The following is a 13,689-nucleotide window of genomic DNA, read 5'->3' on the forward strand; positions in this document are numbered from 1 at the left end:
CGGCAGCCGCCGCGCTCCCCCGGCCACCCCCCCGCTCCCCTCCCCGGCTCGCTGCCCCCGCGGACACCGGCGGGGGCCCTCGGCCGCCTTCCCCCCGCCCCCAAGGCTCCGGCCCGGGCGGGCCCGGGCGCCGCTCCCCGCTCCGCCGAGGTGGCTCCGCGCTGTCCCCGCACCGGCGGCGGCCGCTCCCCGGCCGCGGCGCAGCCGGGGCTGACCCGGTATGCGGAAAGGAGCCGGGGGTGGGATTTCGAGCACTTTTCTCTGTCATTGGTTAATATTTTATTCTGTTGACATGTTTTCTTACTGCCGATGCTTCCGACACCTTCTTCTCTTTTTTTTTTTTTTTCTTCTTTCCTTTTTTTTCCCCTTCTTCCCTTCCTCCCTCCCTCCGCGCCCCCCCGCCCCCCCGCGCCCCGGAGCTTGGCCGGAGCTGTCAAAACCACGCCTATGCAGATCCACAATTGGTCTGAAACGCGTAAAATCAGCAATCAAGGGGGCTTGGCTCATTAGCGGGCGGATCAGAGCAGGAAGGACATGTGAGATAGTCACAGTTTTACAGAGATCAGGACAAGATCCAACCGTTTCCACTCCGGCTCCCGGAGCCATGAGCAGCCCTCGCCCCAGCGCCGTCCGCGGAGCGCGGAGCCGGGCCGGCCCAGCCGGGGCGCAGCCAGGGCCCGCGGGGGTGTGAGGGCCCCTGCCCCACTCCGCGCCGCCCCGCGCAGCCCCGCGCCGGCTTTTGTTTCTATTTTAGTGTTGGGAAGGACTTTACTGGGAGGGCTGTCTCCCTCGCTCGCTCTCCCTCGCTGCAACAACAACAACAAAAAATAAGGACCTACTGTCTCCCCTCCGCAGACCGGGAGTCCCAGGAGCCAGGAACTGCCTTTCTTTTTTTGTTTCTTCTTTTTTTTTTATCTCCTTCCCCACATCTCGTTCCGCTGTTTTTTTCGGGTTTTTTCTGTGTGCCTTTTTTTTTTTTTTTTTTTTTTTTTTTTTTTTGCTGTGTGTGTTGTTGATTTTTCCTTCCTCTTCCAGAGACTCGAGCGAGTTCGCTGGGCAGGAGAGGGAAAAAAAAAAATAAACCAGCAACAAGCAACAACAAAACCCACACACGTTTTTGTAAAGGGAATCCCTCTTTTTCTCCTGGATTTGTGGATGCACCGATGAGAGATCCAGCCTTCCCAGGGACTGCCATGGCTTACCACCCTTTCCACGCACCCCGGCCGGCCGACTTCCCCATGTCCGCTTTCCTCGCAGCCGCCCAGCCTTCCTTTTTCCCTGCTCTGGCTCTGCCTCCGGCGGCGCTGGCAAAGCCCATGCCGGACCCCGGGCTGGCCGGGGCGGCCGAGGCCGGGCTCCACGTCTCGGCCCTGGGACACCACCACCAAGCCGCCCATCTCCGCTCCCTCAAGAGCCTGGAGCCCGAGGAGGAGGTCGAAGACGACCCCAAAGTCACGCTAGAAGCCAAAGAGCTCTGGGACCAGTTTCACAAGCTGGGCACCGAGATGGTGATCACCAAGTCCGGGAGGTAAGAGATGGTCCCGCGTAGCCCGCCCGGCACCTGCGCGGCCGCGCAGCGCCCTCGCCCCTACGGTTCATCCCGCGTCCCCCGCTGCTCGCCAAATCCGCCCCGATGAATTAGCGCGGGAAGCTTCGATCCCTGGAGTTTTTCGGAAGTATTTAACCCCCCTCCGAGCTCCCCCCGCACCCCCCAATTACTACTTTCCCGAGCGCGGTCCCAAATTAAATTTTGCGCGCTAATTGAGCGCCTGCGAGCCCCCGCTGCATTTGTTTACGCCGCTTCTCACCGTTTCCTTCCCTCCTGCCAAACTTTCCCCGCGGCCGGGGTCGTCCCGGCCCTGCTCGTGTCCTCGGTCCCGGGAAGGGCAGCGGCGGGGCCGCCTGGGTCCGGGCGAAGTCAGGGAAACGGGATGCCTTTGCACCCCTTGTTTCCCGGAATGGGATCTTCGAGCTTTCCCCCCGCTTTCTGCCACGGCGGGTGCAATAGAGCACGGTGAGAAGCGGTGGGACGTGGAAAGGCTGGAAATCCTCTGTGAAGCTGAGCTAAAAGATGGTGGTTTCGAAGCGGCAGCCGGGGCCGGGAGGCGCGGGGCGGCTCGGCGGGGCCGCGGCCGTCGGGGATCGGCAGCGGGCGCGGGGCACAGCCCTGTACCGCTCTGGGTCTCTCCGCAGGAGGATGTTCCCCCCGTTCAAGGTGCGGGTGAGCGGCCTGGACAAGAAGGCCAAATACATTTTGCTGATGGATATAGTGGCGGCCGACGATTGCCGGTACAAGTTCCACAACTCCCGCTGGATGGTTGCCGGCAAGGCCGACCCGGAGATGCCCAAGCGCATGTACATCCACCCCGACAGCCCGGCCACGGGGGAGCAGTGGATGGCCAAACCTGTTGCCTTTCACAAGCTCAAGCTCACCAACAACATCTCGGATAAGCACGGCTTTGTAAGTGCGGCTGTGGGGCAGAACAGAGCCCTCCGAGCGGCGGCCTTCCAAGCAGGGATCCCCCGAGCAGGGACCCCTCAGGTTTTCCCGGTGCCGGGGCTGCCCGGCCCTTCTCTGTCCGGGGCGGCCTTGGGGAACAACGGGGCTTCAGCAGCTTCACTTCCCGGCATCAGCGCGCATGGGGCAGAGCTGGACGTCGGGGCCTTGCCGGGCCCTGCGGTTCCCTTGCTGTCCCACAGCCCCCTCGGCGGCTGCTCCTGCCCGGCACCGAGGGGCAGCTCCTCGCCTTCCTGGGGACGGCTCCCCCGGGAAAAAGGGCATGTTGGGCTAGGGACGGCCTCAGGGTCCCACATCCCGGGTCTCCGCGGCCTGTCCTGCCGCCTTTCCCCGGCCCTCGGGGCTCTGCGGGGAGCGGTATTTGGAGGGGTGCATGTGCGGGGCCGAAGTTGTGCCGAGGGGGTGCAGCGAGGGCAGTCCCGACGGGACAGCGGGGTTGCGGCCGGGCAGGTGCAGGCCGGGCTGTCGCTGCCGGCCGAGCCGAGCCGGGCCGGGCCGGGAGAGCGGTCCTGAGACCTGCGGCACCTGCGCTGGGTTTCCGCGGCCGGGAGCAGGGCCGGAGCCGTTGGCTGAAAGCCCCTATTTATTTCCCTATTTATTCTGAAAGCCCCTGTTTGTTTCCCTATTGATCATATCTGCATCACCTAAAGGAGGTAAAAGAAACCAAAAAAAATAACAACCCAACCAAACAAAGGGGAAGGAAAAAAGAGGAGAAAGAAAGAAACCAAAGCGTGTTGGCAATTTGCAGAGATCCGCAGAAATCAGGGTCAAAACGCGAGGGGAGCGTGATCCTGCGCGAATGCACGGGGCGGGGAGGGGAAATCACAGCGCATAAGCCAGCGGTCTCAGGCCTCTGGACAAGCATTTGGGGCGATAAAGGGAAAGTTCATCGTGCAGCGCTGGTGGTACGGTAATTAGCGGGGGCCGGAGCCCGGCGGAGCACGGAGCCGCGGGACAGCCGCGGGACTCGGTGCTCAGGTGCGGAGCGCAGCGCGGCAGCTCCCCGGGTAACTTTTCGCTCTCTTTTTATGTGTTGTTATTTTCCCCTCTCTCTTTTTATTTTTCCTCTCTCTTTTTTTCTTTTTTTTTCTCTCTTAAGGCAGGAAACGGCGTTTTGTTAAATAATACATTGCGAGGTTATTTATAGGCGGCAAGGTAAATCGATAGATGGGGAGTCTAAAAAAATGTCTTTCTTTTTGATACTGGGGAAAAACTAGTTTGATTCAGCGTTTTTAACGGTTCGCCTCCTTCAGTTAAAGATTCTTTTTTGTGTATCTGCCGTTGCCCAAAATCCGGACTGTGTTAAATCTGGGAGATGAGGGTTTAGCCAGTGCCCATCTGGTCAGAGAAGGATGATGATTTTTTTTTAAAGGAATGCAGATTTGCACGCCCGAATGAGACTTTTTGCACCATTTTCATGATAAATCCCGTCTAGATGATATCAATATAGTAGCGATCTGACAGTTCATCAGCAGGTGATTATTGCTGGCGTTAAAAAGGGGGGGATTTTTTTTTTATTGCCTTCTAAACCGAAATGAAGTGATAATTATTTAGCCATTTGGCCGACGTTATTTGACAATAATTACTCAAGCTTTCGCCATTCCCCTTCCAATTCCGGGCGGTGAATGCTGCGTTTCAGCCCGACCGCAGCAGGTTGGGGAATTATTTAATCGCTGTTGGGCAGGAAAACGTTGCCGACGCGGGCAGCAAGGGGCAGAGGGTCGGACTGGCCCCGGGCGCGGCTCGGAGGGGTTCAGCCGCTTCCGAAAATCCTCAGCCAAATCGCGATTAATTCGGTTAAAAATAAATACATAAAATGAAAAAGGAGAAGGAGATAGAGGAGTAGAGAGTGGCTTTGAGTGCTGGCGATGCTTTCAGACACCTGGTTGGGGAAAAAAAATGTCTGTTCCTTCTGCAGCGTTGCTTCGAGACATAAATTTAACATGGCTCATGGTGAAACGCTCCTTTCACGTCGCAGGCGCTGGCTGAGGCTGGCACGGGTTTCTGCGCCACCACACAAATCGAGAGGCTTTTTAACTTTTTTTTTTTTTTTTTTTTTTTGTGGTGGTGAGGTAGAGTATTTTTTTTTAGGGTTTTTTTTTCCTTTTTTTTAAGGACGGAAATATGAAAAGCGGCGAGAAATGTGTTGAAAACTCGCCTCGCGTTTGCGGGGTTGTAATAAAACGGGGAGATCCTTTTTGCTGCTTTATTGCCGTGCTTAACACCTGCAAAGATGCTGCTGTGCCTGCCTTCCCCTGACCTCCTTATTTGGGGGCAGATCATGCAATGGCATAAACAAAAGAAGAAATCTCCCTCTTTGGCATTCACCGGCATTCCTTCCTCAGGCTGAATTTGTAATAATTTTTTTGGTTGTTTTCGGGAGAAAAGGGATTTTTTGGGGAGGTAGCTCGACGTGGACCGTGAGGCTGACGGCAGCTGCGGGCTGTGCTCTCTCGCCCCCCAGACCATCCTGAACTCCATGCACAAGTACCAGCCCAGGTTCCACATAGTTCGGGCCAACGACATCCTCAAGCTGCCCTACAGCACGTTCCGCACCTACGTGTTCCCCGAGACCGACTTCATCGCCGTCACGGCTTACCAGAATGACAAGGTACAACCGGGCAGCCGCTGCCCTTTCCCTGCCCTCCCCTCCTTCCCTGGCCTTGGCCATGTGCCCATTTCCCTTCCCCTCCACCTACCCCTACTCTCACCCCTGTCCCATCCTTTACCCCTTGTTAGGGTGTATTTGTGTGTGTGCGCGCCGAGGACATTTTGGGGGACAGTGGCCAAAAGACAGCAACAGGAGAAAGGTTAAACCCCAAGCCCTCCAAGCAGGAGGCACCTTTCATACTACTATTGTTATTATTACTATTGCCAATACGATTGCTATTAGTATTTCTATTATTACTATTTGTAATTTCCTCCTGGTCTTTGTTGCACCTCTTCTGGGCTGTAGGAGTCGTTGCTGCAGGCTCGGGCAGCACTGCGGCCTGGGCAGCCTCTTGAAGAAGGTGCCCTGGGCTCGGGAGACGCCAAAAAAATAGAGCCAGATAAGCTAATTTTAGTTGCTTTCGTGATTTAGCAAGTGTTGCCCTGTGAACAGCGGAGCCAGGAGAGCTCGGTGGGGAGTGGTGGGCCTCTGCCAGCCCCTCCAAGGGTTGTGTGTGTGTGTGTGTGTGTTTTAACCCAAAAGCTGACCCCCACCTCCACCCCTGGCTGCTGATGCTAATTGACAGCTCTGTCTGAGGGTCCTGGTGGGCTTGTTTCCCTCGTAAAGTTTATGGCGAAGAGTCACAATCGATTAAAGAGCACTTTGTCTGCTCGCCTGCCGCAAGCTGCGCGGGGCAGCCGCCGGCCGGTGGGTCCCGTCGGGCGGGGGATGCTGCAGGTCGGGGCGGCCGGGCGGGGGGAGCGGCGGGGCCGGGCCCTTTTCCAGCGCCCCTCTCGGGGCCATGTTTCAGAGCCATGCATTATTGAGCACCCTAATGTCGCCGGCCCCAGAAGCCCGTGGCGGGGAGGGATAAGAATAGCTTTTACCCAGCGCCGCGCGGCTCAGTCGCCATCTTCTCTCCGGGGGGCCGTGAAAAATAACTTCCTATCATTAAGACTCTATTAATAATTCAAGCCCAAACCTCAGCATCATTTTTAATAAAGCATGCGGTGTGTTAAAGCGGGGCCGCAGCGCGTTTCGCAATCTGCGCAGCTCACCCCGGGCTCCCCGACGGCGGCGGGGGGGGGACACGACACAGGCAGAGCTTCACACCACCCCTTCTTTCCATCTTCCCCCCTCCCGCAGATCACCCAGCTGAAAATCGATAACAACCCCTTCGCCAAGGGCTTTCGGGACACGGGCAATGGCCGGCGGGAGAAGAGGTAAGGGGCGTCCCCCGCCCTTGCCCACTCCGCACCCGCGGAGGGCCGGGCGGTGCCCAACTGCCTCTCTTCCCGCAGGAAGCAGCTCTCGCTGCCGTCCCTGCGGATGTATGAGGAGCCCTGCAAGCCCGACCGCGACGGCGGCGAGTCGGACGCCTCATCCTGTGAGCCCGCAGCCGTGCGCGATGCCCTCCACTCGCCCGTGGGTGCCCTCCCCAGTCCCCTGCGCCTCAAGGGCAACGGCAGAGGTAAATGAGAGGATGTGGTCCTCAAATTTGCCCAAACTTCGGGTTTCCGCTCCCTTCGGGCTGGTCGGGGGCGGTTACTTAGGGACAGTGAGGCAAACCACCGGGGAAAAAGAAATGGGGACGGGCATGAAGGAGCCCAAGGGTTGACAGAACAAGAGCAGAGCAAAGGCAGGTGGAGTGCAGCGATGTCCTGTTTAAACCCATGGGATAAACAAGAAGAAATGGCAAAGCAGCCCTGTGGGCTTGACATGTCTGCCCAGCTCCTCGCTGGTGTGTTCCTGCCTGTCATGGCTGGATCACACTCCCCTGGAAAAAAAAAAGGAAAAAAAGGAAAAAAGAAAGAATTAACACGTTTGAAAGGGGAAAAAAATGTAACTCCAAGGCTTCAAGCTAGTAAATGAAAACAAACTAGCCATTCCCACGTTGCAGTTTTTAGATGCTGGGTTTTGTCTTGCCGCACTATCAATCTGCTCTTTAAACTTTCCACCGGCCCGATTCCCTGCAAACCTTCATCAAAACTGCAAACCTCCCTCCCCGAGGTGGTGGGAGGGTTTATTACACCCCTCTCCTCTTTCAAAGGCTTCCCCGAATATTAGGTGAAGCCTGCAGAGCTTCACCTAACCCGCACCAAAACATTTTCTTCGTTTAGCAGAAGCCGGTCAGGTAGGAGCTCTGCTCCCCTCGCCCTCGCCATCCCCTCGCCTCTCGTCCCCCTTCCTCTTCTGAGAGCTCGATGGGGCTTTTTAAATTAAACCCTCTTTTAGGGAAGTCTATAGCATACCTCCTGCCTTAAAACCACCTCTTTAACCTGACTCAACCTGCACATTTGGAATAAATCCACAGCACGCTGTTGATCAGCTCCATGTAATTAAATATATACAGGACCATTTCCTCCATCGCTGTCCACCCGCCTGCGCTCTCTCCATCCCCTGCTCTGCAGCCCGCTTAGAGTTTGCAGCTAACGAGAGCGATGCTGTAATAGATTTTGGTCCTCCATCAAACATGTTTTTCCTGTTTGGCAGAGCAACAGACCTGCTGTTGTTAATCCCCTTTCCCCAGAGCGACCGTGGCACGAGAGCCCATTTCTCCTCCTGAAATGAGTTTCTCCCATTAATAACGATCGGAGCTTTGCCGCCGCAGTCTCTCCCTGACGCCAGGGCTCTCACGAGTGACACGCTCCTTGCCTCCCCTGGGTGCTTCTGCTCTGACCCTTTGCCCCTCCATGCTTTTGCAGAGGAGAAGCCGGCGGCCGACAGTGACGCGGAGGTGGAGAAGGCACCCGAGGAGCGGCCGGCAGCAGCGGCCAGCCCCAGTGGGGAGGACATGACACCCCGTGGCAGCCCCCGGTGCCCAGAGGAGCGGAGCAAGGAGAGACGCAGTCCAGAGAAGGCCAAGGATGGTGCATCCCCCCGGGAATGCCCTGGTGAGGGCCTGTTCGGCACGAGAGCCCTGGAGAAGGATAAGGTGGAAGGACGGAGGAAAGAGCCGGACCCGGGCAAGAAGGACATGGAGGGCAGCGGGCTAGGCAAGGAGGCCTTTGCCCCACTGATGGTGCACACGGACAGCCCCCCACACCTGAGCGCTGGGCACCTGCAGAGCCTGGCACTCTCTGGCCTCCATGGGCAGCAGTTCTTCAGCCCCCTGGGTGCCGGGCAGCCCCTCTTCATCCACCCAGGACAGTTCGCCATGGCTCCCGGCGCCTTCTCTGCCATGGGCATGGGACACTTGCTGGCCTCGGTGACTGGTGGGGGAAGCCTGGAGAATGGAGCTCTCTCGTCTGCCCCGGGCACGGCAGGGACAGCCACCCCCTTCCCTTTCCACCTCTCCCAGCACATGCTGGCCTCTCAGGTAAGACCCTGTGCTCATCCCATGTCCCCACCACCCCCTGTCCCCACTGCCCAGACGGGCCCTGAGCTCTCCTCTCTGTGTCCTTTCCCAATGCTCCCTGAATGAGCAGAGCTCTTTGGGAATGCAGGTGCCCGGTGTGGGGATATGAAGGGGGGGGCAACAAAAATCCAAATAAGGAGTTGCTGGTCCCCCCCAGCATCCCCAGTGCCCTCTGCAGCCGCTGGGGACAAGGGGGTGAGGCTCCCCAGGACCCTTGACATGCTGCCTGCTGCAGCGCAGGCAGGATGTAGGGGACATTTTGAAGGTTGGCCTCAGGGCTGATTTGAGGAGGAATCTTGGTTGGGTTTTTTTTTGTAGCTTATACTATTCCCCCATAGGCAGGGGCAGAGTCAGGAGCATAGCCCTACCTGACCTGGCTGTCCCCATCCAGCAGCAGCCCCATATCCCTGCCAGCCCCAAAATGGCTCCTGCAATGCCTGCGCTTGTGTTGCTTTTCCCATCCCCTATGACGAAATTCATAAAGATGTCTTTGAACTCCCTTCGTTTCTGATTCCTACTTAGCAATGTGTTTTAATGTGGTTAAAGGTTTGTGATGCTGCACAGACAGGGGGGGACAGCGCATAGGGAGGGGACAGGGCAGGAATGGGGCATGTCCCAGAGAGGGGTTTGTGTCTGACAGCACCAGCCCAGGTCAATGTAGGGCTGTACTCAGTCCCTTGGCCTGCCTCACAGGGATATCCCCACGCTGTGTTTTTAGGATGACGCTGGGGTGCCTCGGCTTTCTTGGGGGAACACAGCCGAGGGGCCAGGCAGGAGGGAGGATGCAGTGGAGCACCAGCATGGCTCTCACCTCTCTCTCTCTGTCTTTCTCTCTCTCTCTCTCTCCAGGGAATCCCGATGCCCACCTTCGGCGGACTCTTTCCCTACCCCTACACCTACATGGCAGCAGCTGCGGCGGCTGCCTCGGCCATGCCAGCCACCAGCGCAGCGGCCGCCGGGCCACTCTCCCGCAATCCCTTCCTGGGCAGCAGCCGTCCCCGCCTGCGCTTCAGCCCCTACCAGCTCCCGGTCACCATCCCGCCCAGCACCAACCTGCTGACCACCGGCCTGCCCACCAGCCTCAACCCGGGCTCCGAGGGCTCCAAGGCCAGCAGCAGCCGGGAATCCAGCCCGCTCCCCGAGGTGCCCTTGCACAAGGGAGGCAGCCAGCGCCCCACTGCCTCCCCCAAGGGCTCCCTGAAGGAGTCCCTCAACGAACTGCAAAACATCCAGAGACTGGTGAGCGGGCTGGAGAGCCAGCGGGAGCTGTCACCCGGCAGGGAGTCCCCCAAGTGACCGACAATGCGAGCAGCGAGCCCTCCCGGCGGGGCGGAGAAGCACTGGTATTTTGTACAGCACAGTATAAATATTTATTGCGGAGCAAGGGGTGGGGGACGGACGGGGAAGCGGGGTGCTGGAGAAGAGGGATGGAGCCCCGCCAGCCAAGCGGACCCGCCGGCCAAGCGGACCCACCGCCCCAGACCCAGGAGCGAGAGGTGGGAGCGCAAGGCTCGTCTGTCCCTCCAGCTGCGGGGCTGGGAGCAGCTCCCCCGCTCCAGCATGGCCACGGAGCCCCCCGACCCCTCTGCTGCCCCACTCTGGGCACTGGGCAGCGCTGGGGGGGCAACGAGACCAGGCAAAGGCCCCTGATGGCCGGGGCAGCCCCGACCCCCAGCCCCAGCGCTGGTCCCGGCGAGATGAGGGGGGCCAAAACCTCATCTGTGCAAGGGGGGAGGGAGGGAGGAAAAAATAATTAAAAAAAAGGAAAAAAAAGAAATAAGAAACGAAACATGGGAAACAAACCGCCTCGGCAGCCGCCGCCGCGCAGAGCAGGTCCGGCGGGGGGAGCCCCGTGGGTACCTGCGCAGATATTTATGAAATAAATGGTAATTTGTGTAAATAAGCTATAAGGATCCCAGAATATGCAAATTGGTATTAATTTATTCAGAGTTGTACATTGGTGTGTACATAATATTTAGAGTTTAACTCATCGCATTTAAGTTTTTTTTGTTTTGGTTTGATTTTTTTTTTTTTTCATTTTACATGAACATATATATTGTAAATGAAAACTATTTAGCTCTTTGTGATTGAAGGAGATACCGGTTTCTTGAACTGTGTTTTGAAATATTGTTTATCCCGCCTGTTGTCTAGGACAATCATGTGCCACCGGTAAAACAATTTTTGAAATCATTGAAACTAAGAGTTCAATTCTTTAAAGGACTTTTGCAAGGGAAACAAAACAACAACAACAACAAAAGAATCCAAAATGTAACGAAAATATCGCTGCAGTGCGGGGTATAGAGAATGCAGGAATAAACCTCAGGTTTTTATTTTTCACTCCAAGAACAAAAAAAATAAAATATAATAAATTTAAATATCACAGGACTGTGCTCTATATTTGTTTTAAAATAAAAAGATACATGATTTGCAACGTGCTGGTTACTCGGGTATCTGTCTGTTCAGTTTTGATGAATTCTCACATCTTTCAATAAAAAAAAACTACTCGGAGAAGTCCTGCCGGCTCCTGCCTGTTTCATTCCCGCCGCCTCTCCGCGGCGGCACCGCCCCGTCGCGGCCGCCGCTCCTCCGCAGGTGCGCAGCGGAGGGCACCGCCGTGGGCTGATGGGGAAAGATGAAAATGGCCCGAGGTGCGCGGCCGGCCGCGCCGGCGGAGCGCTCCGCGGGGGCTCCCGGGGAAAGGGAACCGCCGCCTGCTCCGCCCGTCAGCTTGTTCTGCCCTCAGGGCTTCTGCCCGCCCCAAGAACACCCCCCCGCCGCGGGCAGAACCCGGCAGGTGCGCAGGAGGGGCGCGGAGTTGTCCGCGGGTGCGCTGATGGACGCGCACAGGGATTTCCCGGGTGCAGCTGGAGAGGATACAGCGCCGGGACCCTCCGCGAGTGTGGATCTGTCCGCACCGTCCTCGGGGGGCAGCGGGACTGCCCGCGGATGCGAGCCAGTGCCGCCTCGGGAGGGCAGGGCCCGGGCAAGCCGGTAGCGTCCTGCCATGCTACGGTGATGAGCACCGGTACCGGCGAGAAGGGGAAACGCGCCGGCACATCGGTTCCAGCCGGGATCGGGGTGCGCCGGTCACACCGGCCCCAGCGGGGAAGGGATGGCCGGGGCAGAGCGGCACCGTCGGGGATGGGGCTGCCTCGGCGCCGGGAGTCCCTACGTTTCCCTCCCGCTGCCGGATCCGCTCGGGGCGTTGCGGGGCGCGGCCGAGGAGGACGCAAACGGCCCTTTTCCTCACCAATTACCCTTCTCCCGTTCCCGGGAAGATTTATGATCCCAACTGCGGGCGGCGGCGGGGGGCGCGTCCCCTTCGGGTGCAGAGGCGCAGCGCCGGGCGTAGGTCGCCCTCTGCTGGTGCCGCCGAGCACCCGCCGCCGCCCGGCCTCGACGGGGCGGGTCGTGCGCGGTCGCGGCTCCTCCTTGGCCTCCCCCGAACTCCCGTCCCAGCCCTCCCGGGCGGACTGCGGGCAGCGAAGGGGCTGAGGACCCCTCCTGTGGCTGCGTATGAAGGGAGATGCTGGGGCTGGGTTCCCCGACGGTGGGAGAGGAGCTGTGGTGCTGCATGGAGACCAGTGGGGCTGTTTCCACCTGTGGGGAAGACCAGAAGGGTGGGAATGGCTTCATGAGGAGAAGGGAAGTGTAGTTACTAAAATTAGGCTTGCAGGATTATTCTGTATAAACATCACTCAGGATGAGTAACAATTCAATGGGCTCTATTTTTAGAGGGGGGAGGGTACGGTGTGTGCCAGTGGGGGGGGCTCCCCTGGCCCTTTCCAACACCCTTCCAACCATGCTGGGTTTAGGCTACGCTGGCTAACCACAGCAGGGAGATGGTTCAACACAGCCAGCGCTAGGGAAGCCTTGTGCCTGGCTCCTGCTATCCCAGTGGGACAGGGCCAGCCATGCCACCCAGCCTGGTGCGAGGGTCAGTGAAGATTTAAACGTCACGTCCTCCTCAATGGCTGAACACCGTGGCCAGCAGGGCACACCAACCTGCTCTCTGAGCATGAAGCCACTCTTCACTGGGAGGGAAAAATGCTCCCTGCAGAGTGTGGGTTCATGACTGTGACCTCAAGGGATGGTGTGAGAGGCAGGGAGCAGGGCCTGTCCCCCCAGCCAGGCAGTATGGGCAGCAGAGTGTTCTGATGGGAGCTGAGCTGCTTCAGGCATGCCATGGCCAAACCCAGTCTCTGAGAAAGCCTGTTCAAACAGCTTAAGGAACAGCTACTGATTAGTCACACACTGTGCTGGGATTGTTTTCCTCAGCTATGAAAAGACACTAGGAGGCCCTGCGGTGGTACACCTGGCACAGCCCACCCCATGGCTCTGCTCCTCTGCACCCTTCAATGCACCCGATGAAACCTGGCTTGGCCATGCCACATGCTGCAGTCACTGTTGAGTCATGAAAATGAAGTGCTCGGTGCTCCACTGACCTCTGTCTGGTGGAAGGTGCTGGTGTTTAACCAGCAAGTAGCACTGGTGCCATGTCACTAGCACAGTGAAATCCCACAGCTGAGGATTTCACTAGGGCTAGTGGTGGCTTCGGAATTTCTTCAGCTAAATGGACAGGGTGCTTGGCTAGACACTAAAAAATAGCTTCTTACCCCGAGGATTTTGTGGACCTGGTAGGCAAACCCTGACTAACTTGGCCACTGGGCTGTGTTTCAGCACAACATGCTGCTGAAACGGCTCCATGGGCGGGTGTTTGTCAACAGGAACATGGGCTCACGCCAGAGCACCACACAGCCCCGCAGAAGGGGGAACTCTGCCACAACACCCATCCCTGCACAGGCCCAGCGTTGGCTTTTTGTTGCTTACCCAGTCTGAAGGGCTCTGTTGGTGGCGCTGTGCCTACATGTCAGCCCAGTGCCACCATACACTCCCCAAGCACGTTGGGTTATGGGTGCATCGCAGAAGGGGCAAGGAAGCCTCGCCGGGTGTGCTCAGGCCCTCACTGCTATAGAAGGTGGGGAAATGTGGCTTTTTGTCACTGCTGTGTGGGGTTTATAGGAGCTGACCACTGCACATCCAGAGGAGGCGCAGGCGGGACAGCACCCCGAGAATGGTGCCATGAGGCTGGGCACACAGTGGCGCCAGAGTCTTGCCCTGTGCTGGGAGCTCCCCCAGCCCTGTGGAGGTCCCGGGGACCAT

General features: G+C 58.0%; 1 protein-coding gene across 1 annotated transcript; it reads left to right on the forward strand.

Annotated features, from left to right (window-relative positions):
• Positions 1-522: 522 nt before the first annotated feature.
• On the forward strand, positions 523-11,037 carry TBX2 (T-box transcription factor 2). Its single transcript, XM_030472307.1, has 7 exons — positions 523-1,528; positions 2,194-2,461; positions 4,983-5,129; positions 6,315-6,391; positions 6,470-6,639; positions 7,874-8,487; positions 9,376-11,037. The coding sequence occupies exons 1-7, from the start codon at positions 1,164-1,166 to the stop codon at positions 9,820-9,822; spliced, it is 2,088 nt and encodes a 695-aa protein (XP_030328167.1). The 5' UTR covers positions 523-1,163; the 3' UTR covers positions 9,823-11,037.
• The last annotated feature ends 2,652 nt before the right edge of the window (positions 11,038-13,689 follow it).

Source organism: Strigops habroptila (genome assembly GCF_004027225.2).
Source record: "Strigops habroptila isolate Jane chromosome 13 unlocalized genomic scaffold, bStrHab1.2.pri S16, whole genome shotgun sequence".
NCBI lineage: Eukaryota > Metazoa > Chordata > Aves > Psittaciformes > Psittacidae > Strigops > Strigops habroptila.

Bases quoted from the DNA above. Each gene is read 5' to 3' on its own strand.
- TBX2 (XM_030472307.1), top strand. From the start codon at position 1,164: ATGAGAGATCCAGCCTTCCCAGGGACTGCCATGGCTTACCACCCTTTC. The intron at 6,392-6,469 runs GTAAGGGGCGTC...CTCTTCCCGCAG, and splicing joins AATGGCCGGCGGGAGAAGAG to GAAGCAGCTCTCGCTGCCGT. The intron at 8,488-9,375 runs GTAAGACCCTGT...CTCTCTCTCCAG, and splicing joins AGCACATGCTGGCCTCTCAG to GGAATCCCGATGCCCACCTT.